This window comes from Xenopus laevis, chromosome 1L (assembly GCF_017654675.1).
Source record: "Xenopus laevis strain J_2021 chromosome 1L, Xenopus_laevis_v10.1, whole genome shotgun sequence".
Classification (NCBI taxonomy): domain Eukaryota; kingdom Metazoa; phylum Chordata; class Amphibia; order Anura; family Pipidae; genus Xenopus; species Xenopus laevis.
In genome coordinates this window covers 23,067,892-23,091,995 of record NC_054371.1, presented here as the reverse complement: position 1 = coordinate 23,091,995, position 24,104 = coordinate 23,067,892, and the positions used below count along the sequence as shown (strand labels likewise).

The window sequence follows — 24,104 nt, the reverse complement described above, 5'->3', positions numbered from 1 at the left end:
GTACTGTTTCTGAAATAATCATGTTGATTTTCAATCCCCCTCTCAGCATCTTTATCACTTTATTCTCTCATCATGCAGGAGTTTGGAGTCTCATTTTGAATGTCAGTTAAATCAATATATCTTTTGGGGGGCTCCTTTTGCCTAGAAGATGTATTAAGAGCTCACTTTATTAAAACCAGAAATCCTGTCTCTCTACATCCAGAATGTGTGCCAAAGTCAGTTATTTTGTTTGTACTTGAATCGGTTATTTGTGTTAGCTCTAAGGGTAAGGTCACACTGGGAGATTTGGGGAGATGCATGGCACTTGCGGTGCTGCGTTTTCCGAAGTCGCACGAAGTTTCCTCGTGAGGCAACTTCGGAAAACGAAGCGCCGCGAGTGCCATGCCACAGGCGTTTTTTCATTCTAGCAGGCGGAAGACAGGGGGTAGCAGTTTGGGGAGATTAGTCTCCCCAAAGAAGAGGCGATTAGTTGCCAGGCGACTAAATCTCCCAGTGTGAGCTTACATCTGCTAGGAAAGAGAGCCGCCCCCATAAGCGATATTGGATCTAACTGTCAATGATAATCTGACACCCAACTGCTGCATGAAGACAAAATAAAGAAAAACAGATGCTGAGAGGGGAATAGTGAAGACTTATTATCTAAGGTACAACAATACATTTTGAATTCATCGTATTAACAGAGTTTCTTATTTCAGCATTTTCATTTTTATAATAGTTCCTCTTTAAAAAAGGCAGAGAGCAACAATAATAAACCCTGGGAGTTAAAATCAGTTGAGGAGCACAGGCTGATGATCCATACTTTAGGTTCTAAAGCTACTTATGCAACGGGCTATTATACCAGATCCTCCAAGTAAACGGCTCTTTCTATCTTTACTGCTGGATCCAGAGAGAAAGCTTTGATTAGATCAGTGTCTCCCGTGACATTCAATGCTTGTCATGTGGTTCCTGACTTTTGCAAGAAGTCAATGGGACTGTATTAGAGAGAGAAGCTACACACAAATACACATTATGCTAGATCTTACAGTGCAGAGAAAAACATCTCAAAAGCACGGGATAGCACTATAAAAGCCACAAGCACTTACAGGACTTTGCAGTATCATGGAGACCCTTTTCTTTTGCTCCATCATGTTGAAATCCTGGCGAAGGTCTGGAGCCATGTTCCTCTCTCGCAGATACTCAGGGCTGTTTTCATCAACTCTGTCAAAGTATTTCTCCTTGTGAGGGGGATTGGTTGGGGGTGGTGTGGTCACCACCTCTGCACTGGAATCACCATTCATAGCAGGATGCTAATCTGCCCTTTGGAATAGATGGGAGAAAAATAAATAGATATAACTTTGATGAAGATAATGCAGTGGAACACATTAGCTGTCAAACAATGTTGAAGGGAATAGTGTAAAACAAAACAAACACCTTATCAGCAAGGTTTTTAAAATGCAGAAATGTCTAAATGGTCACCCTGTGCTTAAAGGAACAGTAACACCAAAAGAATGAAAGTGTTTTAAAGTAAATCAAAATGTAGTGTAGTGTTGCCCTGCACTGGTAAAACTGGTGTGTTTGCTTCAGAAACACTACTATAGTTCATATAAACAAGCTGCTGAAAAGCAATGGCGGAAAAGTTAAATAGTGGATAACGGATAACACCATTATGTTCTATAGAGCTTATCTGCTGTGTAACCGGAGCCATTTCTCCTTTGAATGGCTGCCCCCATGGCTACACAGCAGCTTGTTTATATAAACTATAGTAGTACTTATCTGTTATCTACTGTGTATCCTGTGCTTGAATGGCTGCCCCCATGGCTACACAGCAGCTTGTTTATATAAACTATAGTAGTACTTATCTGTTATCTACTGTGTATTCTGTGCTTGAATGGCTGTATATAAACTACAGTAGTGTTTCTGGGCAACACCATTATATTTTTATTACTTTAAAACACTTTAATTTTTTGATGTTCCTTTAACCAAGACAGAGAAGGTTACATCAGTTCCTCCTTCCGTTCTTAGGCCGTTACATTGCCCAAATTATTTTAACCAACTTTTTATCTTCTTTTTCAGATATGCATGTCCACAGTTAAAGGCATACACTCCAGCAGAATTCTGCACTGAAATCAGTTTCTCAAACAGGGCAAACAGAATTTTTTTTATATTTAATTTTGAAATCTGACATGGGGCTAGACATATTGCCAGTTTCCCATCTGCCCCTGTCATGTGACTTTTGCTCTGATAAACTTCAGTCACTCTGTACTGCTGTACTGCAAATTGGAGTGATGTCACCTCCTCCCTCCCCCCAGTAGCCTAACAACAGAACAATAGGAAGGTAACCAGATAGCAGGTCCCTAACACAAGATAACAGCTGCCTCGTAGATAATGAACAGCACTCAATAGTAAAATCCAGGTCCCACTGAGACAGATTCAGTTACATTAGAAGGAGAAATAACAGCCTGCCAGACAGCAGTTCCATCCTAAAGTGCTGGCTCTTTCTGAAAGCACATGACCAGGCAAAATCACCTGAGATGCACCTACACACCAATATTACAGCTAAAAAAAATACACTTGTTTTGTTCAGGAATGACATTTTATATTGTAGAGTGAATTATTTTCAGTGTAAAGTGTAATTTAGAAATATAAACTGCACCATAAAAATCATGACTAATAAAAATCCCTTTAAGGACTGGAGCCCAAAACTGCACTGCATACTCAGTTGTGTAGTGTGTTAAGGATGGGTGTGGCAGAAAATAAAAACACATTTCTACTTTCTAAGCCTCTTCACAAACTTCCTGCAAGTCTTAAGCAAACTGCAGAGCTGAGTTTACTGCAGAGACATAGATGATATTCCCCTAAAAGAGAGTAATCTCTCTCAATTGCAAAATAAAAGCCTCAAAATCCAATGAAAGCAGCTTGACTGCCTAAGAACGCTTGTGGATCAATATAGTTTGTGGACGAGGGAATAGAAAATAACAGCACACATGTATATAGTGATAACACTATGATGCATGGGAAGGCTATCAGCCTGCTCAGTAGAGGCGGGAAGTCTTCCCCCACACCAATGAATCTGATGAGTTCTTCCAACAGTTATCAAAGGGCCCTTTGCAAGTATTGCGTCCTGAAAAGCACATTTGGAATTATTATTAGCATTGAATGAATGGAACGCTCATTGAAAGCAGCTGCGCTCAGTGACAAGTGCCGTGTGCCAGCTTCATCCAAAGATTCTCCCACTCTGCACACAAATTCATGGTCTGATCCATGCTTTATGTCTGCCATAAAACACATCTACAGTATCACTTCTCCATTTACCTCTATGCTATATAACAGTCAATATTCTATTACAACACTGCAAACCTGAGCTAGGGCAACAAAGTAAAGATGGCCACACGGAACAAATGGATAGAAAATTAGTGCAATTCCATAATCAGAAAAGCCGGTGTACAGGGGAAGTTGCTCAGAGCGAAAATACATGCCCCCAAGTTCCAGCAACTGACTTTTATGCCCCCTTCTACTTGCCCCCCCCCCCCCGGCAGTTTGCACCTTCTACTTTCCCCTCCCCCCGGCAGTTTGCACCTTCTACTTTCCCCTCCCCCCAGCAGCTTGCGCCTTCTACTTGCCATCCCGCCAGCTTGCGCATTCTACTCCCCCCCCCCCCCGGCAGTTTTAGCCTTTTACTTCCCCCCCACCCCGCAGCTTGCACCTTCTACTTGCCCCCCGGCAGCTTGCGCCTTCTACTTGCCTCCAGCTGGTTTGAGAGCATTGTCATGAACAACTTTTCACCAAATCCTCCGTCCCATTAGTTTAGAGTCCAGAGTCCAATAAAGAACACTAAGCTAAATCTAGGGGTTGATACTTCCCATTAAACTATCTCAGATATATCTACAGTCATTAAAACAATCTCTTGCTACATTCACCAGTGTCTAGCATTTTTGAAAAATATTGCCATTTAGTATTAATATCCTTGTTCAGTAAAGGAAAAACCACCACACCACATATTTATATTAAAACAGATCCTTCCTCCCTCATCAGTGTAACAGACACTGCAGAACATAAGTGTCACTACTGATCCTCCTTATCAGAAAAAAAAAAAAAAAAAAAGGATTTGGCCTGACTGACCTGGATGAAGCTCAAATACAACGTCTGAGAGAAAGAGTCAGAACAAAGCTATAATCATTGTCTAATGCAAACCAGACTATGCGCTGATCCATTTATTATGGATTATGCATTATGGACGCTAATGGGTTCCAGCAAGAGATGGGATCGCAGGCCCCCAGCCCAGCGTGACTGAAACAAGTATACAATTCTAAAGGGCAGATTTACCAAAGTGTGAGATATGAGCTCACCCACTTTCTATTCATTCCTATGGGATTTTTAGAAGAATTTTTTTCAATTGGTGAACTCTAAAATGTACCCATTGATAAATACGATCTCTCATCTCACACACTGATAAATCTGCCCCTAAGGGTAAGGCCACACTGGGCGTTTTGGGGAGATTTGGTCGCCTGGTGACTAATCGCCTCGTCTTTGCGGCGACCAATCTCCCCAAACGCCTTCACTCTGTGCCGGCTAAAATGAAAAAACCCTGGCGCTAATCACATGCGGCGGTTCGTTTTTTGAAGTCGCCTCACGAGGAAACTTTGGTCGACTTCGAAAACGAATCGCTGCGTGTGATTAGCAGAGTGAGGGGAGGCGTTTGGGGAGATTGGTCGCTGCAAAGACGAGGCGATTAGTCACCAGGCGACCAAATCTCCCCAAAACGCCCAGTGTGGCCTTACCCTAATGTAAATGTGAGTGTGAATACGTGCAAATTTCGAAATCCATGTAAACTTCTACCATTTGTACTCAACACAAGCCCTCCCTATCTCTTTAGCCATCATCAGTCTTTCACACGACCACAAAACCACGCTTCTCACCCAACTCAACTCTCTCCAACTAGACATCTCTAAAATTCCCTACTGCATAGTTAGAGAGAATTGTATGTACAGGCTGATGCTGTACAAACCAACAGGACTTTTAAATATGCTAAATCCCTAGCAGACAGACCAATGGTTTGGGCCCATGCACATTTGACCTGCTCTGGAGGGTAATATTAGCACACGTATGGCCAGCTTAATTAATAAATTTACTTAGGGGGTTATTTACCAAACTCGATTTGGGTTTTCGCTCAATTTAATCCAGTTTTTTCACGATCCATATAAATAGTTTTTTCATGAATAAATAAGGTAAAATCAAGTCAAGTTTTTTTTATCAATATTATGAGATAAATTAAGTTTTAGTAAGTAACCCCCTTAAAGTATCCCATTTTGGGACTCTATGGTTCTGATTTGGTAAACTGGCACTTGAGAAACATCATTTACCCTTACTAACAACATATAACCCATACATATTACCAATATCCTTGCTGCTATCATTTTATGCCCCTTGTGCCAGTAAACTCCCCTCTACCACAGATAGTACCCACATAAAATCAGGGGTATAAGGAAGAAAGGGAGCTAAAGAAACAGAGGAGCTGGGATGTGTAGCAGATAAGATAAGGTAGAATGTGTTTTGCACAACCAGAAGGAAAACTGCACCATTGAGCAGATAATCAAGCCATTCCAATACTTTACTCGCTGCAGGTCTACAAATAGATTCAATACAATAAAGGTGGCCATAGAAGTAACAATTACGTTCTTTCTTGGAAAAGATGTTTCCAAGAATGATCGTTCATTTCAATAAACACGTGTAGAGCTGAATGGTCAGATATACAGATAGAAACAATAGAATTCTACCTGTATCTGATGATGAAGCACTAACAATGGCCGATGTTTGGGTTCCTTCAAAGGCACCCAATCAAAAATGTCCGTCCAGCCTGATCAACAAGCTGATAGATATCCAAGTTTTCGGTCGATACTGGTCGGCTCTTTTCCCACCATACACGCACCGAGTATTGTACGAAAATTCGTTTTGTACGATATTTACGGTGTCTATGGACTTACACAAGGCAGTTCAGTCATCTTGCCTTGGCTTTCAGTGAGCACAGAATGAGTATGTGGTGGGAATAGCTTACATTATCCTATTACATAACAGGACTTGGAAGTACTTTGAAAAGGACACAATAACAAAATAAATCTACTGTGCTCGACACAGGCAAGACCTGCAGAGAAGCATACAGCCAATGGAACAAGTCACCACATAGCATGGAAACAAAGCATTTGAAAAGCTCCATTGTTAGAAAACTGCTGGCCAAGGGACAGTTTCTACTCGTACCCTCTACAAACGGTCATCGAAGCTCGACAATATTTCCACTTCAATGCTGCATTGGCAGCCACAGTATATTATTTAACTGTTCAGCCCCAGAAAAGGGAATATTCACTCTTCTTTGCTAGCAATATCAGCGGCATCCAGAACTTCTCTGAAAGATGACTTCAGTTTCAGCAACAAAATGTGAAAATGTGGTATAAAAAAAATTGCTTTAATAATAGTTTCAGCATATAAATTCATTTTATTACCTTTTTTTTCTTTGAAGACTTGTGATAAATTATGCCATTTGGTTTTGTATAGAGGACAAAACAGCCCCCCCCCTCCCCAAAGTGCAGGAATGATTAGATTACAACTAATTTGATTGTCCAGACCTTATTTGTAATTCTTCTATTTGCTGTAATTCTATTGCAAAGAGTTGCATAACTTGCTGGCGCGGTATAAATAACTGTTAATGATGATCTCAGACATCTGGATTGCCTGTACTTTAGCTGGCCCCATGGGAAACAATGAACCTTCAAGCACACTACGGGGGATATTTATTATAATCTGACTGCTAAAAACGAGAAAAATTCAAGTTGTTCTTTATTATCAAATCCAAATTTTTTGTGGGAAAAAAACTTCTTATGCCCCAATGCTGCAAAACAAATCCAAAAATCCCCCATCTCAGACCTGCCGAGGTTGTATATAAGTCAATGGGAGAGGTCCTTATCTTATTTGGAAGATTCTGTGGTCTGTGCTGGAATAAGCCAAAAAAAATCCAACTATTTATATCATACAAATCAAGTTTTCGCTCGATCCGATTAAATACATTTTTTTAATAATAACTAAGGTCAAATCGTGGATTCTAGTTTGGGCAGACTTTTTTCATTTTAAAAAATCTGAAAAATTCGGATTTTGATAAATAACCCCCCAGAAGTTTTCCACCTACATATTACTCATGTAACTATATAGTCAAAGGATCCGATCGCTCAATTTAAAGGGGTTGTTTACCTTCAAACACTTGTTTTCAGTTCAGTTGTTTTCAGATAGTTCACCAGAATTAAAGGACCAGTAACATCAAAAAAAAAAATATTTTTTTAAACATTTGTTAGTATACATAAAAAAAAAACACCAAGAGAAATTAAATTATAAATCACAAAGCCTTTATAAAGAAATAACTTACTGAAACTCTGCTTCCGCTCCCCTTCAGAAAAGGCGACATGGCGACGATCAATCGTACCGCGCTCAATTTCTCCTCCCTCGCTATCTCCTATAAGGAAGGCAGGGAGGAGAAATCGAGCGCCGCACAATGAATCGCCCGATCACTTTCTGAAGAGGAGCACAAGCGAAGTTTCGATAAGTTATTTCTTAATAAAGACTTTGCGATTTTAAAGTTTAATTTGTTTTGGTGGTTTTTTTACGATCTATACTAAAGAATTTTTTAGAAATTTTTTTGATGTTACTGGTCCTTTTCCCAATTACTTTTTATTTTCTGTTTTCTATGTTTTTCTAATATTGAAGTGTAAATCAACATTTTCACATTTCTAAAGCAGCTCGGGGGGGTTGTCGACTCTCTAAATTGCTACATTTCGGGCAGGGGCACACGGGCAGATTCGGGGAGATTTAGTCTCCCGACGAGTAATCGCCTCTTCTTCGGGGGGACAATTTTCTCCGAACTGCCTTCCGCCTGCTATAATGAGAAAATGGCAGCACAATGGCACTCGTGGCGCTTCAATTTCCAAAGTCGCCTGAAGTTGCCTCATGAGGAAAATTTGGGCGACTTCAGAAATCGAAGCGCTGTGAGTGCATTGCTGCAGGCGATTTTTCATTTTAGCGGGCAGAAGGCAGTTTGGGGAGATTGTCGCCCCGAAAAAGAGGCGATTAGTTGCCAGACGACTAAAGGTGGCCATACACGGGCTGATAAAAGCTGCCGACAGACTGTGTGGGCAGCTTATTGGCCCGTGTATGGGGGCCCCCGACGGGCTTCCCCGATCGAGATCTGGCCGAAAGTCGGCCAGATCTCGATCGGATGGGACAGAAAATCCCGTCGGATCGCGGCCGCATCTGTTCGTTGATGCGGTCCCGCAATCCGACCGCCCGTTTGCCGAATGCTAGGATCCGATCGTTGGGCCCTAGGGCCCCCCTCAAGGTGGGCATATCGGAGGGAGATCCGCTCGTTTGGCGACATCGCCAAATGAGCGGATCTATCCATGTATGGCCACCTTTAATCTCCCCAAATCTGCCCGTGTACCCCTGCCCTTAGTTGATGCATTTCTTATCTTTGTCCCTGCTGAGCAGAATCTGAGTTTCATTAAAGGCAACTGTTAGAATTGATACAATAGTTGCTAATACTCCAGAGATGCTGCTGAGAAATGTATCAATGAAATGTTGCAAAATTATAACAGTTCAGAAAATGCACCTGAATCTGCCAGACTCAAAACACCAGAGACACAAAAATTCAACTTTAAACTTAGATTTTGTTAAAACGGTAAAAAATAAAAATCAGTTGAAAAAAAGTCTTTCTTTCTGGAGAACAATCTGAAAACAACTCAACTGAAAAAGTGTTTGGAAGGTGAACAACCCCTAAAAGTTACAGCCTTTCAACCCCATCTCATAGAAACAAATGCATATTTAAAATAATGAAGCCTGAACAAGCTGAGCAATAAAGAGACTTATAGATGCTGAGGAGATGTGAGAATCTGAAACTTGTATCGTTTCTAAGGGGAGTGAAGGTGAAAGCTCTGAAGCTTTGGCTCTGATGGATCGCTTGTTCCAGAGCTCCAGCTGTGCCCTGTGCTTTACACAACGCATTTCAACCTATGTGATTTGTCACAAGAGAACTAGGGCAAGGAAGGGCTAAGAGAAGAAGCTAAGTCTGAACCTCAGAGAGAAGACAAACATCATATTTTTTTGGGATGGGGTATTCATATAAAAGGTAAATTTGAAGTGGTGCTTAAATAGACATTGATAATTGTATTATTTTAACAAAAGGAAAATATATCTAATCTAGTAAAACGTGTAGACATATTCCAACACAGACAAGAGTACAGATGGCCTGCCTAAAGACTAATGCAATACAACAGATGTAGGAGTCTTAACTAGATAAGTATCAGCCCAAATTCCTTGCATTACAAGTAGCAGTATAATTAGCCCAGCAGATAGAAATCTTCTAACATAGACTCTTCCCACACCAGTCAGGAGTGTGAGATCAACATGGAAAATGCCGGAACACCGTGGGGCACATTTACCTAGGGTCGAATATCGAGGGTTAATTAACCCTCGATATTTGACCGTCGAAGTAAAATCCTTCGACCTAGAATATCGAAGTCAAAGGATTGTGCGCTATTCCTACTATCGAACGAATAATCATTCGATCGAACGATTAAATCCTTCGATTCGAAGGATTTTAATCCATCGATCGAAGGATATTCCTTCGATGAGGAAATTGTTAGGAAGCCTATGGGGACCTTCCCCATAGGCTAACATTGGCCTCGGTAGGTTTTAGGTGGCGAACTAGGGGGTCGAAGAAAAAATCGAATGATCGAACGATTTTTAGTTTGAATCGTTCGATTCGAAGTCGAAGGTCGTAGTAGCCCATTCGATGGTCGAAGTAGCCATATTCGACCATTCGAAATTTGAACTATTTTTCCTCTATTCCTTCACTCGAACTAAATAAATGGGCCCCTGTATGTGCTTGGGCTGATGATGAACACAGGTTCGTATGGTGGCCAGTGGAGAAATGCCCAAAGTAGCCTTTTTATTTACTTGCACAAGAAACATCGGACGCAGCCAGTGCTTTTTAACCACAAGGTGCTCTGGTGAGCGTTTTGTCTCGAAATGTCAAAAATGTCCCATTTAAGTGAGGGGCACAGAGTTTTGAGTACTTCACTAGTGGTGGAGAAAATTCCCAGGATGCCAACAAAACATCTGACAAACTCTTCAGTCAAGGGGCTAAAATAATTTAGTCGATAAATAAAAAAAATATATAGTATAGTTTGTAGACGCCAAAAAAAAATTTTTTAATGCTTGTATGTGCTCCCTAACTCTTTTTACATCTGAATGTGGCTTACGGGTACAATGGGGTGGAGATCCCCTTTAGAATAATTGGGTTGAACCCAGTCAGAAAATTGGAATTAAAGGGGTTGTTCACCTTTGAGATAACTTTTAGTATGATGTAGAGAGTGATATTCTGAGACAATTGGTTTTCATTTTTTACTATTGAAGGTTTTTGAGTTATTTAGCTTTTTATTGAGCAGTTCAATTTGCATTTTAATTGATCTGGTAGGGCCCAAATTCCACTAGCAACCATGCATTGATTTGATTAAGAGACTGGAATATGAATAGGAGAGAATCTGAATAGAAGGATCAGTAATAAAAAGTAGCAATAACAATACATTTGTAGCCTTACAGAGCATTTGGTTTTTTTTTTAGAAGGGGACAGAGACGCCCATTTGAAAGCTGCTAAGGACCAGAAGAAAAAGACAAATCACTATAAAACACAAATAATGAAAACCAATTGAAAAGTTGCTTAGAATTGGTTGTTCTATAACATAATAAAAGTTACCTTAAAGGTGAACCACCGTAAGGGGCTATGTAATAAAAGGCATTACGTTTGCTCAGGAGCAGTAACCCATAGCAACCAAGCAGCAGAAAAAATGTATTGGTCACCTTTTTAAAAGTGAACATCTTATTGGTTTCTATGGGTTACTGATCCTGGGCAAACCTAGTGTATTTTATTACATGTGGGAGTTACTACCTTAAAGGAGAAATAAACCCTAAAAACTAATGTGGCTAAAAATGCCATATTTTACATACGGAACTTATTGCATCAGCCTAAAGCTTGAGCTTGTCAATAGCAGCAATGATCAGTGGGCTCTGAGCAGCTGTTGAAAAGCTAAGCTTAGGGCTCGTCACTAATTATCCAGCAGAAAATGAGCTTCCCCTGTAATATAAGCTGATGCTACAGGTTTGCCGATTATTAAATTCTGATGCTAATTGCACTGGTTTCTGTGCTGCCATGTAGTAATTATCTGTATTAATTACTAATCAGCCTTATAGTGTGCTATTTCTATTCTATGTGTACTGTATTTTGTGAGTGGGCCCCTAAGCTCAGTAAGTGACAGCAGCACAAAGCATGCTACTGGGGCATCTTTAAAGACACAGATCTTTACTGCTAATGGGCTGTGATTGCCTTGGACTGGTACAGAAGCACAAAACATAATGTACAACATTTCTAGCTACTTCTTTAGTTAAGCTTTAGTTCTCCTTTAATTCCAAACATAATGTAAACCAGCAATCATTGTACTTTGGTTATATTTACCACATTCTACCACACTGGTATGACTTTATTAAAGGTAAACTGGCTGACACGGGACACGGTACTCACATTTATCATGTTATCCCTAGGAACAATGTCAATTTCAAACAAAACAATAAATACCGTAATAAAGTGATTTAAAATTAAGCTATTTAGATCATTGCTGACTAAACCTCTGTCTGTGACAGCACTGAGGAGAAGTGGGATGGAATGCATCAATAAAGGATTTTCCAGCCCAGGAGAATAAATATATCAGAAAAAAAACAGTTTGTGTGCGAACAACAAGGAAGGAAGGAAGCTCCTTAAATCTTGTAGTTCACATCCTCTCTTGACATGATCACTTTTGTTTTCCAAATTCTTGTTTTCCTTCCAGCAGGCTTTTCATACTGATAAATGGACAGAGAGGCAACAATGGAAAGAATATCTAGCACAATAGATAGTACAGGGATCGTATTCACAGAGATAACACTAACACGCACATTCCTGTATTTTTTACGAACACTACGCTATTTTTATTGAAACAACTACACCCCATATGACCACTTCAAGCAAATGGAAATATTTATAGTGAAGAATGTTAACACTCTCATGAAATGTTAATGGCTTACGGGGAACACAAAGACAAAATTTAATGCACTGTAAATGAAAATTCTGAGGTTACAGTTAGATGGTTTGCTTTTAGCTCTCTAGTCCTTCTTAGAGAAGTCAAGTCTCTGAGTCAGATACAAGTATAGGACCTGTTATTCAGAATGCTTGGGAGCTGGGGCTTTCCGTAATTTGGATCTTCATACATGAATACCACAAGTCTACTAGAAAATTATGTAAACATTAAATAAGCTCAATAGGCTGGTTTTGCTTCCAATAAGGATTAATTATATCTTAGTTGGGATCAAGGAAAAGCTACTTTTTTATTATTACAGAGAAAAAGAAATCATTTTTAAAAATTTGGATTATTTGATTATAATGAAGTCTATGGGAGAGGGCCTTTCTGCAGTTCTGAGCTTTCTGGATAACAGGTTTCCGGATATCAGATCCCATACCTGTACTTGGATTTTGAGTCATAACACAGTGCTGCTCTCTGGTGAGCTTGCTTTGTGCTTACCAGCATACTCAATAACCAAAGCATAAAAAAAAAAAAAAATCAAAACAATTTATTATGTTTAAGGCACTTTGTTTTAACCTAATTAAATGTCACATATCCAATCAATAGCTAAAGTCCCTGTTGAATATTTCTAAGATAAGGGTATAGTATCCATTATTCGGAATTCATGGGACCTTTAACTTGGATCTCAAAACCTTAAAACAAAAAATTCCTAGCACTTGATGCTGCTATCTACTATAAAACTATATTGGTGACAAATCAATGTTATTTAATGTTTTATTATTATTACAGAGAAAAAGGAAATCATTTAAAAAAATCTGAAATATTTGCTTAAAATGGATTCTGTGGAAATGCGACCCCATTTCTATTTTACCATTAGTAGCATTCTACGGGGGGTTCATTTAATGTTTAGATGATTTTCTAGTTGAAAGATCCAAATTATGGAAAAACCAGTTATAGTGAAAACCCAAGGTCCTGAGCATTCTGGATAACAGGTCCCATACCTGTGGGTAGGGATTTATAAACATGTTGTTACCGCAACTGGCAGGCGATGCATAAACAAGATGCATCATTTTATTTCAGATCAAATGAAGAAGGTTCCATCAGAAAAGATGCCTTGCTCAAACTCATTCCATACAAACTGTAGCACAAATCATTGGTGCTGTTCTGTTGAAGAACTCGGGAAGAATTTGGCTAGCTGCTGCAACTGGTGGAGCAAGTCCTTCCACAGCTAATAAATACTTCTACCCTAATTTTGAAAAAAATAAATAAATGGAATACCACCTTATCTTGCCTTCTTTTGCTCAGCAGAAATAAGCCTGCAATATTCTATTTCATAAAATATACATTTTGGATAAGATTCTATGGAACCCCAACCCCTTTAAAGTGGTTGTTCAACTAATATTCACTTTAAGTATGATGTAGAGAGTGATATTCTGAGACAATTTGCATTGGTTTTAATTTTTTACTTGAGGTTTATGGAGATATTTAGCTTTTTATTCAGCAGGTTTTCAGTTTGCAATTTCAGCAATCTGGTCGCTAGGGTCCTAATGACCCTAGCAACCATGCACTGATATGAATAAGAGACTGGAATAGATAACAATACATTTGTAGCCATACAGAGCATTTATTTTTTTTAGATGGAGACAGTGACCCCCATTTTGAAAGCTGAAAAGAGTCAGAAGAAGGCACATATTTAAAAAATAAATAATGAAGTTCAGTAGAAAAGTTACTTAGAATTAGCCATTCTATAACATACTAAAAGGTAACTTTAAAGTGAACTACCGCTTTAAGTATTAAAAAAAAAAGCAGGCAAACAATACACCTTACAATAAGAAAAAATTACACAAAGTTGCGCAATATTTCACAAGAGCACAGAAGCATTTATACTTGTGAGCTGAAAGCAGTTATTTGAACACTGCCAGCTAGTTATCACATTTCGATAAACACAAAAACAGGATTATACCACGCAACAAGGAATGTGGGAGGTTTATACCAGATTACATTTACACCCCAGGAACTATGTATATTTATGGCAACAGAATAACGGCTATTACTACAGGGAAAAAGGACTATAGTTTCATTACCAGAATAGCAACTTGTAAACAAGTCACATCCTACAGAGTTTCCTCAGCACAATGAGATTTATGGGGACTCGTTAAAATAAAAATAACTATCATCATGTAGGGGAAAGAAAAAAAAGACGACTGCAATACAGATACAATAATATCAGTTATTTTCTCAATCACACCCAGTAAAGTACACATTTCTCATAACATACAGAAGGTTCAAAGAATGAGCAGTAAGGAGATAAAATAACTTGCCCAAGGCAATAAGCTACTGACACTGGAACTGCGACCTGAGCCTCGCCAAATCATTTTCACACTCCATGGGTGCAGGTTGTAGCTCACAGCTGGGGGAAGTGCTATGCCCTAGTGCAGTGATCCCCAACCAGTAACTCGCGAGCAACATTTTGCTCTCCGAACCCTTGGATGTTGCTCTCGGTGTCCTCAAAGCAGGTGATTATTTTTGAATTTCTGGCTTGGAGGCAAGTTTTAATTGCATAAAGACTATGTATAGTGCCAAGTAGAGCCTCCTGTAGGCTTCCAGTCCACATAGGGGCTACCAAATAGCCAATCACAGCCTTTATTTGGCATGCCACAGGACTTTTACATGCTTTTGTTGCTCCCCAACTCTTTTTACATTTGCATGTGGCTCACGGGTAAAAAAGGTTGGGGACCCCTGCCCTAGTGGCAGGTACCACTGGTATTTGGCCATCAATGAGGAAAAATTAATAAAAATACCAAATGAAGCAAACCCAACACCCAACAGGTGTTTTTCTGCCAGCAAAGAACAAACCCATGCACTATGTGTTTTATAATCTAGATTAAAGGAGAAGGAAAGCTCCAAGACAATTTATTGGCAACAGATTAGCCACAATAGTGCAAGCTAGAATGCTTTATTTATTCTGCAGAATGCTTTACCATACCTGAGTAAACAGCAGTAGACACTGTCTCTTTTTGTTTAGGATAGAAGCTGCCATATAAACTTGGTGTGACATCACTTCCTGTTTGAGTCTCTCCCTGCTTACTTACAGCTCTGAGCTCAGATTACAGCAGGGATGGGAGGAGGGAGGGGGAGAGGAGCAAACTGAGCATGCTCAAGCCCTGCCCTGGAGGTTTAAGATGAAAACAGGAAGTCAGATACAGAAGCCCATGAGTACACAATAGAAGGAAAGAAATACTGTGTTTCTTTTGACAGAGGACTCAGAGCAGCATTACTTTGAGGGTTTACTGGTGTATTTATATAGACCTTTCTGATAAAGCTTACTTAATTTTAGCCTTTCCTTCTCCTTTAATCTAGAATAATATACTTATTAAAGAGTTACAAAGAAGCTGAAGATAAAATATAGATGTCTATCAAAGTTACTTGGACAAAGTTAAACCTTTGTCCAAGTAAAACCTATTGAACATCTAGCTGAGAGGAGGGTCAAAATTATTAAATCTTAACTAAAGAAGGAGCTAGAAATGTTGTACGTTATGTTTTGGGCTTCTGTACCAACCACAGCCCTTTAGCAGTAAAGATCTGTGTCTCCAAAGATGCCCCAGTAGCTCTCCATCTTCTTTTCTGCCTATTCACTGCACATGCTCTGTGCTGCTGTCACTTACTGCAGCTTCGGGTGTCTTCGGAAAACAAATTGCTGCATGTGATTAGCGCCGGCGATTTTTCATTTTAGCCAGCGCAGAGTGAGGGAAGGCGTTTGGGAGATTGGTCGCCGCAAAGACGAGGCGATTAGCCGACAGGCGACTAAATCTCCCCAAAACACCCAGTGTGACCTTACCCTAAAATTAGCAAACGGTGCACCCTTGGATCAAGAAGGATCATCAGCTTTCCACTGATCAATTCATCCCACACCAGGTGAGCAGGAGTCACAGAGCTTATGTCGGTCAGGCTATTATCTATGATTTTATCAAAGCACTCAAGGGTGTATCCCATCAGGCCCCACAGGCTTGGCCAGATCATATCTGAAATATTCTTCACAGGGAGGATTGCAGTGAGGAAACAATCATACATTTGCATATTCAGGTTCAAACCCACCCCATGTGTGCAGCGAGAGATGGATCATATTCACTCCTGTCACTACACACGTGGATCGGATCTGCTTTTTCTTCTTTAGCGTTTTTACACTGGGGGAGAAAACCAGATGGGAGCGGATCGGCCCTCCATTTCTGTCTTTGCAAGTGCTGCAATTCATCCTTTTCTATTTTTTGCCTTTTTGATTGTTGCTTTACAACACTTGTAATATTTATAGCCCTAAATGTTGTTGTGTCTATCCCTCTGACTAGCGGATTTCAAATGCTTTCTTCTTCTTCCTATTAACTTCCCAGCCTCTAACTTAAGCCACATACATTGGTCCTTAATGCTTTTACATTGCTCTCCCAAGTGAATAAACTGAGAACAGTAATGGTTTAATGGGTTTTAAAAATCATCCCTATGCATTTCCCAAGACCATCTTTCCAGGGGATGGCAAAAGAGTCTATTTTGGGAGGTCCAGCTGTCCTGTCAGAAAACACTGTGTAGGGAGGAAACAGCTACTCCAAGCCACAGATTGACAGACTGATGGAGGTTGTTTATTATTATAGGTCACTTATTCCTAAATAACCTAACTTGCCTACTGTCTAAACTAGGGATCCTCAACCTTTTTTACCCATAAGCCACATTCAAATGTAAAAATAAAGTTGGAGAGCAACACAAGCATACAAACAAATTCCTGGAGGTGTCAAATAAGAACTGGCCATTTGGTAGCCCCTATGAGGACTGACAGCCGACAGTAGGCTCTGTTTGGCAGTACACCTGTTTTTACGCAACCAAAACTTGCCTCTAAGCCTGGAATTCAAAAATAAGCACCTGCTTTGAGGCCACTGGGAGCAAAATCTAAGGGGTTGGCGAACACCGATTAGTGTGTTTCACAAAGTAGTGTATTTGCACATCAAGTTCTGAGGCAGTCGCATGACAGCAGATCAGACAAAACAGCAGAGGTAGTGATTGCTCCCCCGCGTCATATAAAACATTATGCCGGTATATGACAAGGATGTCGTTTAGCATAAAATCCTAAAACTGCCCAGAAGGCTGATAAACTGGATGAATGAGTTTGCTTACCTGAAACTGAAGTACAGAATATCTTCTTCTATGTACAACCAGTTTTCGTTACATTTGGATACAAATCCTTTCCTCAATTTTTATCTCTGGATTAGTGATACGTTGGTCAGGAAAACCTTAACCTGCAAAAGCTTAACCCACTCCCAACCCTAACCTGCACAACAACCGTAACCTGCAAAATCTTAACCAAAGCCTGACCCTAACCTGCAAAAGCTTAACCCACAAAAGCTTAACCCACGCCCAACCCTAACCTGCAACCATTAACCCACTCCCAACCCTAACCTGCAAAATCTTCACCAAAGCCTGACCCTAACCTGCAAAAGCTTAACCCACACCTGACCCCAACCTGCAAAACATTACCATTGTAGGACCCACACCCAACCCGTTCCCATGTTTATCCACATTACTTCTGCGTGTGCCTCTGTTTCCAAAACAGGGAATCTTCAGGAGCAGAGGAGGAGTGTACTTCCTCAGTCGAACCTAAACTCACAACATTTGCCCAAATTTCACCCTATGGGTTCAACCAGCACATCACTACTATGGATGGTGGGTTATTTTAGCCGCCAAACAAGTGATGGCAAAACAAGACCAACTCCAGTTTTCAGAATTTTTGCATACTTATCCATGGGAAAAATCACATAACAAAACTCCAGAATAAGGTCCCTATGCCATTACATTGATGTCCCAAATTCAAAGAACCCTGAAACAGCCCTGTTGCCTCCCATTCACTTGAATAGGAAACGGCTGATCAGTACAGGCCTTTCACATTCAAGTAAATGGGGGCTTTTTTTTAGAACTCCCTGTATGCTTTCAGCCTCAGTAACTGTGGTTGCAGGTGGTTGTTAAGCACACTATGTACGAAGCATATAAATTAAATACACGTTATATATTTGGTGCAAGTTTTTAGATGAATTCAGAGTCTATATAAAACACAGAAAAAAAAATGCAGCAGGACATACCAAGCAAAGCGTCGGATTGCAATACTAATCACATCTTACCCAGAAACCCCTGCTTCTGTCAATCAGCACCTCTTATCTAGCGACCCCCATATTGCCAAGAATGGCTTTGCAAACATAGTATATGGGAAGGGCAGAGACACCCGTCAGTTTACTCTCCGTCACGCAGTGTCCATGCCAACCAGATATACGAATGACAGACGCACCCACAGCAGTGGCCCACTCATGAATTTTCAGCCCACTTACTATTACTGTATTATTCTGTCAGGGTGGGGGATTCTGTCACCTCAATCCTATTACTGCTGCAGAGCAACAGGTTGTAAATCAGGCATATGGCCCTCCAGCTGTTATGGAATTCAAAGCAACAAATGGTAATCTGGTGTTTGCTGAACTACAACTCACAGCAAGGTGGAATGCAAGGGGCAAAATCTAAAGGACCCTAGGTTGGCAACAGTAGGATTCTGGGAGCTGTAGTCCAACATTTGAAGAGTTGCAGGTTGAGAAGATGGACCCCTAGCATTACAAAATGACTAGGGTCCACATGGGGGGCTGCAGGGAATACATTCAGTAGATCATCAAACCTGCAGCAATTCCATATGTTTCATTGCAACTCCCAGCATCCCACAGGCAGCCAAAAGCTGGTGCCACTGAAAAGCAGCAGCAGGAGGGCAGCAGGTTGGAGTTGAGCAATGTATGCAGTAACAACTTTACACATGTATGCAGTAACAACGTCTCACATGTATGCAGTAACAACGTCTCACATGTATGCAGTAACAACGTCTCACATGTATGCAGTAACAACGTCTCACATGTATGCAGTAACAACTTTACACTTGTATGCAGTAACAACGTCTCACATGTATGCAGTAACAACTTTACACATGTATGCAGTAACAACGTCTCACATGTATGCAGTAACAACGTCTCACATGTATGCAGTAACAACTTTACACTTGTATGCAGTAACGTCTCACATGTATGCAGTAACAACGTCTCACATGTATGCAATAACAACGTCTCACATGTATGCAGTAACAACCTCTCACATGTATGCAGTAATAATGTCTCACATGTATGCAGTAATAATGTCTCACATGTATGCAGTAATAATGTCTCACATGTATGCAGTAATAATGTCTCACATGTATGCAGTAACAACGTCTCACATGTATGCAATAACAACATCTCACATGTATGCAGTAACAACCTCTCACATGTATGCAGTAACAACGTCTCACATGTATGCAGTAACGTCTCACATGTATGCAGTAACAACCTCTCACATGTATGCAGTAACAACGTCTCACATGTATGCAGTAACAACCTCTCACATGTATGCAGTAACAACCTCTCACATGTATGCAGTAATAACGTCTCACATGTATGCAGTAATGTCTCACATGTATGCAGTAATAATGTCTCACATGAATGCAGTAACAACGTCTCACATGTATGCAGTAACAACGTCTCATGTAACAGTGTCTCACATGTAACAGTGTCTCACATGTATGCAGTAATAATGTCTCACATGTATGCAGTAATAATGTCTCACATGTATGCAGTAATAATGTCTCACATGTATGCAGTAATAATGTCTCACATGTATGCAGTAATAATGTCTCACATGTATGCAGTAATAATGTCTCACATGTATGCAGTAATAATGTCTCACATGTATGCAGTAACAACGTCTCATGTAACAGTGTCTCACATGTAACAGTGTCTCACATGTATGCAGTAACAGTGTCTCACATGCAGTAAAGGATGAAAGCCCTCTCTGGTGAAGCCTATAGCCGGCCCTGGGCCCACAGGCGGGATGCTGGCAATACGTAGAGCAATATAAAGTGCTACACGAAGATGTACAACACATTGTCGCTGCAAATCGCTGATGTTTAACCCCCTGCCCCACAAGGCTCCCCAGCTGCACGTACCAGATCAGTCCCAAGGCTGCAGCGATGCTCCGGCACTGAGATGCCCAAATAATGTTTCTATCAGGCGCTCCCCTAATGCGTCCGCTCCTCTGGCCTCCGCTCCTGTGAGATTGTCCGGGACTCCCACCCGATGCGCATGGACACCTCCCCGGCTCCTCCTTCCAAGCCCTTCGCTATCTCTCTCCAGGGTCACCCTCCGCTCTCACGCCTCTTCCAGGCCCTTCATGTAAATACACCCGCCCCCTCAGCTCCGGCCCTGACAGCTCGGCCCAACAGCGCCTCCTTCTCTCCTCACAGGAACATACACCGCCTCACTATGTCGTACCAACACCAGCCCTCCTCACTCCCTCAGCCAAAGGCGCGGCTTTGCGGGGAAACAACAAGCAAGTCGCTGATTGGTAAACGTATAGGAAAGAGGGAAGTAAGGCATTATTTCATTGGTTACTGTACAAGAGCGAGGAAAGTAGGCGGGGCGAGACAGAAGCTGAAAAGGCGGGATGTTTGAATAGGGACTTGTGGCGTATTAGTAGCAGAAGAGTAAAGCTTGCTTGCGCGGTACATTTCTTTAGGGCCCCACTGGGCCGTGTCTGTTTTGAGAGGGAAACCAATAAAACGCTTTGTTTTGTCTTCTGAGCCACTGCGGGGACTTGTGTGTAAATTATGTCCGAGTGTCCTAATGAATAGAAGAGACAGACTTGTCCCCACAGGAATGTGCAGTCAGGAAAGAGACAGTGAGGGAAGGATTCTGGGAGCTAATGGCAAGGCCTGTAATGGCGGCAGTAACAAAGCCTCTGCCCTTATGTTTATGTACAGATATGATTTCTGGTTTCAGAAGGAGACCTGGCAATGTTGTGAAAGTTACACAAACGCCGTAAGTTACATATAAAATTACATTTAAATCCTTTAACTGCCAAGAACGTAAGCACAGGTATAGGATCTGTCATCTGGAAACCCATTATCCAGAAAGTTCTGAATTACGGAAAGGCTGTCTCCCATAGACTCCATTTTATACATGTAAACTAAATCTTTAAAAATTATTTCCTTTTTCTCTGTAATAATATAACAGTCAGGGTCGGACTGGGAGGCATGGGGCCCACCGGGGCTACTGCCCCAGGGCCCCCTCCAGCCGCCACTGCCGCTCCGGAGTGCTGCAGGCGGCTAGTGCGCATGCGCGCGGCGCCGCGTTTGTGCGCATGCGCGCGGCGCCGCGTTTGTGCGCATGCGCGCGGCGCCGCGTTTGTGCGCATGCGCAGCCCTTCTATTCTACCGCGACCCCAAACAAAGTGGGGTCGCGCCGCCCCACTAAGTAGCGGATCTGGGCCGGCCCAGTCCGACACTGATAACAGTGTATCTCCAAACTGAGATATAATTAATCCTTATTGGAAGTAAAAACCAGCCTATTGGGTTTATTTCATGTTTACATGGTTTTGTAGCAGACTTAAGGTATGAAGATCCAAATGACAGAAAGATCCGTTATCCGGAAAGCCCCAGGTCCCGAGCATTCTGGATAACAGGTCCCATACCTGTACTATGTTCTGGCAGGAAAATGCTCAAACTGCCAAACACATAGTACCTAGGTTTTTTGCAGTAAATTTGGATTCAGGGGAATGTGTACTTTACGAAAATATATGGTTATCTGGGGTGAACCTACTTTTTTTCTACCTTTGCCCCCCAAAAATTGCTGTAAATGTATTGATTTTGCAGTATAGGCAGGGCCGCCATCAGAAATCACGGGGCCCCACACAACAAAATTTTCGGGGGCCCCCCCTCACGACACCTCCCCTAACCACGCCCCTAACCACGCCCTCGCCTTAACCACGCCCCCTCACCACAAAGGTCACATTCACAAACCGTATGGTGGCCCTGCAGTATGGGGCTCAGGGGCCCTGCAGTATGGGGCTCTGGGGCCCTGCAGTATGGCGCTCTGGGGCCCTGCAGTATGGCGCTCTGGGGCCCTGCAGTATGGGGCTCTGGGGCCCTGCAGTATGGGGTTCAGGGGCCCTGCAGTATGGGGTTCAGGGGCCCTGCAGTATGGGGTTCAGGGGCCCTGCACTATGGGGTTCAGGGGCCCTGCAGTATGGGGCTATGGGGCCCTGCAGTATGGGGCCCTGCAGTATGGGGTTCAGGGGCCCTGCAGTATGGGGTTCAGGGGCCCTGCAGTATGGGGCTCAGGGGCTACATTGCTGGTTCAGGGGCTACATTGGTGGCTCAGGGGCTACATTGGTGGCTCAGGGGCTACATTGCTGGTTCAGGGGCTACATTGCTGGTTCAGGGGCTACATTGGTGGCTCAGGGGCTACATTGGTGGCTCAGGGGCTACATTGCTGGTTCAGGGGCTACATTGGTCGCTCAGGGGCTACATTGGTGGCTCAGGGGCTACATTGGTGGCTCAGGGGCTACATTGCTGGTTCAGGGGCTACATTGGTGGCTCAGGGGCTACATTGGTGGCTCAGGGGCTACATTGCTGGTTCAGGGGCTACATTGGTGGCTCAGGGGACTTACCTGCTTGTGCTGGCGTCTTCTTCTTCCTCCAGGAGGGTCTTCTTCGTCGTCTTCACCGGCCGTTCGCTGTCTCCAGGAAGCACGTCCTCCTGCAGCGAAGTCCTCGATCTTCTGACTGCAGGCGGCGGCGGCTTAAACAGAGTTGCGCCCGTGCGTACTGACGTCACGCGTACGCAAGGGACGCAGCTCTGTGAGGAAAAATGCAGGGCAGAGTCAGGTCGCGGCCGGGCCCCCTGGAAGCGGGGAAATCCACCGGGCCCGGGAGGACTGTCCCCCCAGTGACCCCCTGATGGCGGCCCTGAGTATAGGTATGGGATCTGTTATCTGGAAACCCGTTATCTAGAAAGCTCCAAATTACAAAAAGGCCGTCTCCATTTTATCCAAATTTTTAAAAACAATTTCCTTTTTCTCTGTGATAATAACAGATTGATTATGTTAATAGTGGCAACACACGCTGCTACATAATTTGAAGATTACACTACCCCAATTATGGATGGTGCATGAGATAAGTAAATTCAAAATTGTACCATAAAAAGTATCTATTTCTCGCACACGGTAATTTTTCTTCAATCGTATTTCGATTTTATTTTTGCTTATTTCTTATTCATACCTATTGTTTAGGATCTCCTAAAATTCATGTATATTACACTAATCACAATAATAAATAGAATATTATATGGCACATTTAGATGTCTCTGTTGTGTGAGCAGAGTACACTATTAAATATTAATTCATGATGTGTGGAAATTAATTATCACAATTCATGTATTATAAAATTAATGTGAAATCACAAATCATGTGATACAATCCAATTAATTACTATTAAAAAACATCTCATGGAGGTATATATTAGCCTGATCTATATCCACTGTGACCTTATATATTCCAACTTAGAGCAGTGGAATACATAACGTCACAGTGGATATATATGTATATTTCACACATCATGAATTAATATTAATAAGTGTACTCTGCTCACACAACAGAGACATCTAAATGTGCAATATAATATGCTATTTATTATTGTGATTAGTGAGATCTCAAACAATAGGAATAAATAAGAAATGCGAGAAATATAATTGAAGGAAAATTACAGTGTGCGAGAAAGAGATACAATATCTATGATAATAAAACAGCGCCTTGTACTTGATCCAAAATAAGCTATAATTAATCCTTATTGGAAGCAAAAATTATTTCCTTTTTCTCTGTAATAATAAAACATTATATCTCCCAAGTAAGATATAATTAATCCTTATTGGAAGCAAAACCAGCCTATTGGGTTTATTTCATGTTAACATGATTTTCTAGTAGACTTAAGGTATGAAGATCCAAATGTGTCACTGAGGGAACGTCTGACAGGGGCCTCGGGAGAAACGCTGCAGGCTCTGACAGGAATCTATTCCCTCTCCTCCAACCAGCGACAGCGACACAAAC

General features: G+C 41.6%; 1 protein-coding gene across 19 annotated transcripts in view; it reads right to left on the bottom strand.

Annotated features, from left to right (window-relative positions):
* add1.L (adducin 1 L homeolog) overlaps positions 1 to 20,509 on the bottom strand; it is a 59,024-nt gene extending 38,515 nt beyond the window's left edge. For 4 of the 19 annotated variants that reach the window (XM_041587633.1, XM_018228135.2, XM_018228220.2 and 1 more), the window contains exons 1-2: positions 20,170 to 20,503; positions 1,083 to 1,296 (exon numbers count right to left, since the gene is read on the bottom strand). In XM_041587633.1, coding sequence (XP_041443567.1) covers positions 1,083 to 1,277 — 195 coding nt within the window. In that variant the 5' untranslated portion in view covers positions 1,278 to 1,296; positions 20,170 to 20,503. Of the gene's footprint in view, positions 1 to 1,082; positions 1,297 to 20,169 lie in introns of all 19 variants that reach the window. The other 15 variants (XM_018228162.2, XM_018228153.2, XM_018228211.2 and 12 more) reach the window with 10 other exon arrangements.
* Between the last annotated feature and the right edge of the window lie 3,595 nt (positions 20,510 to 24,104).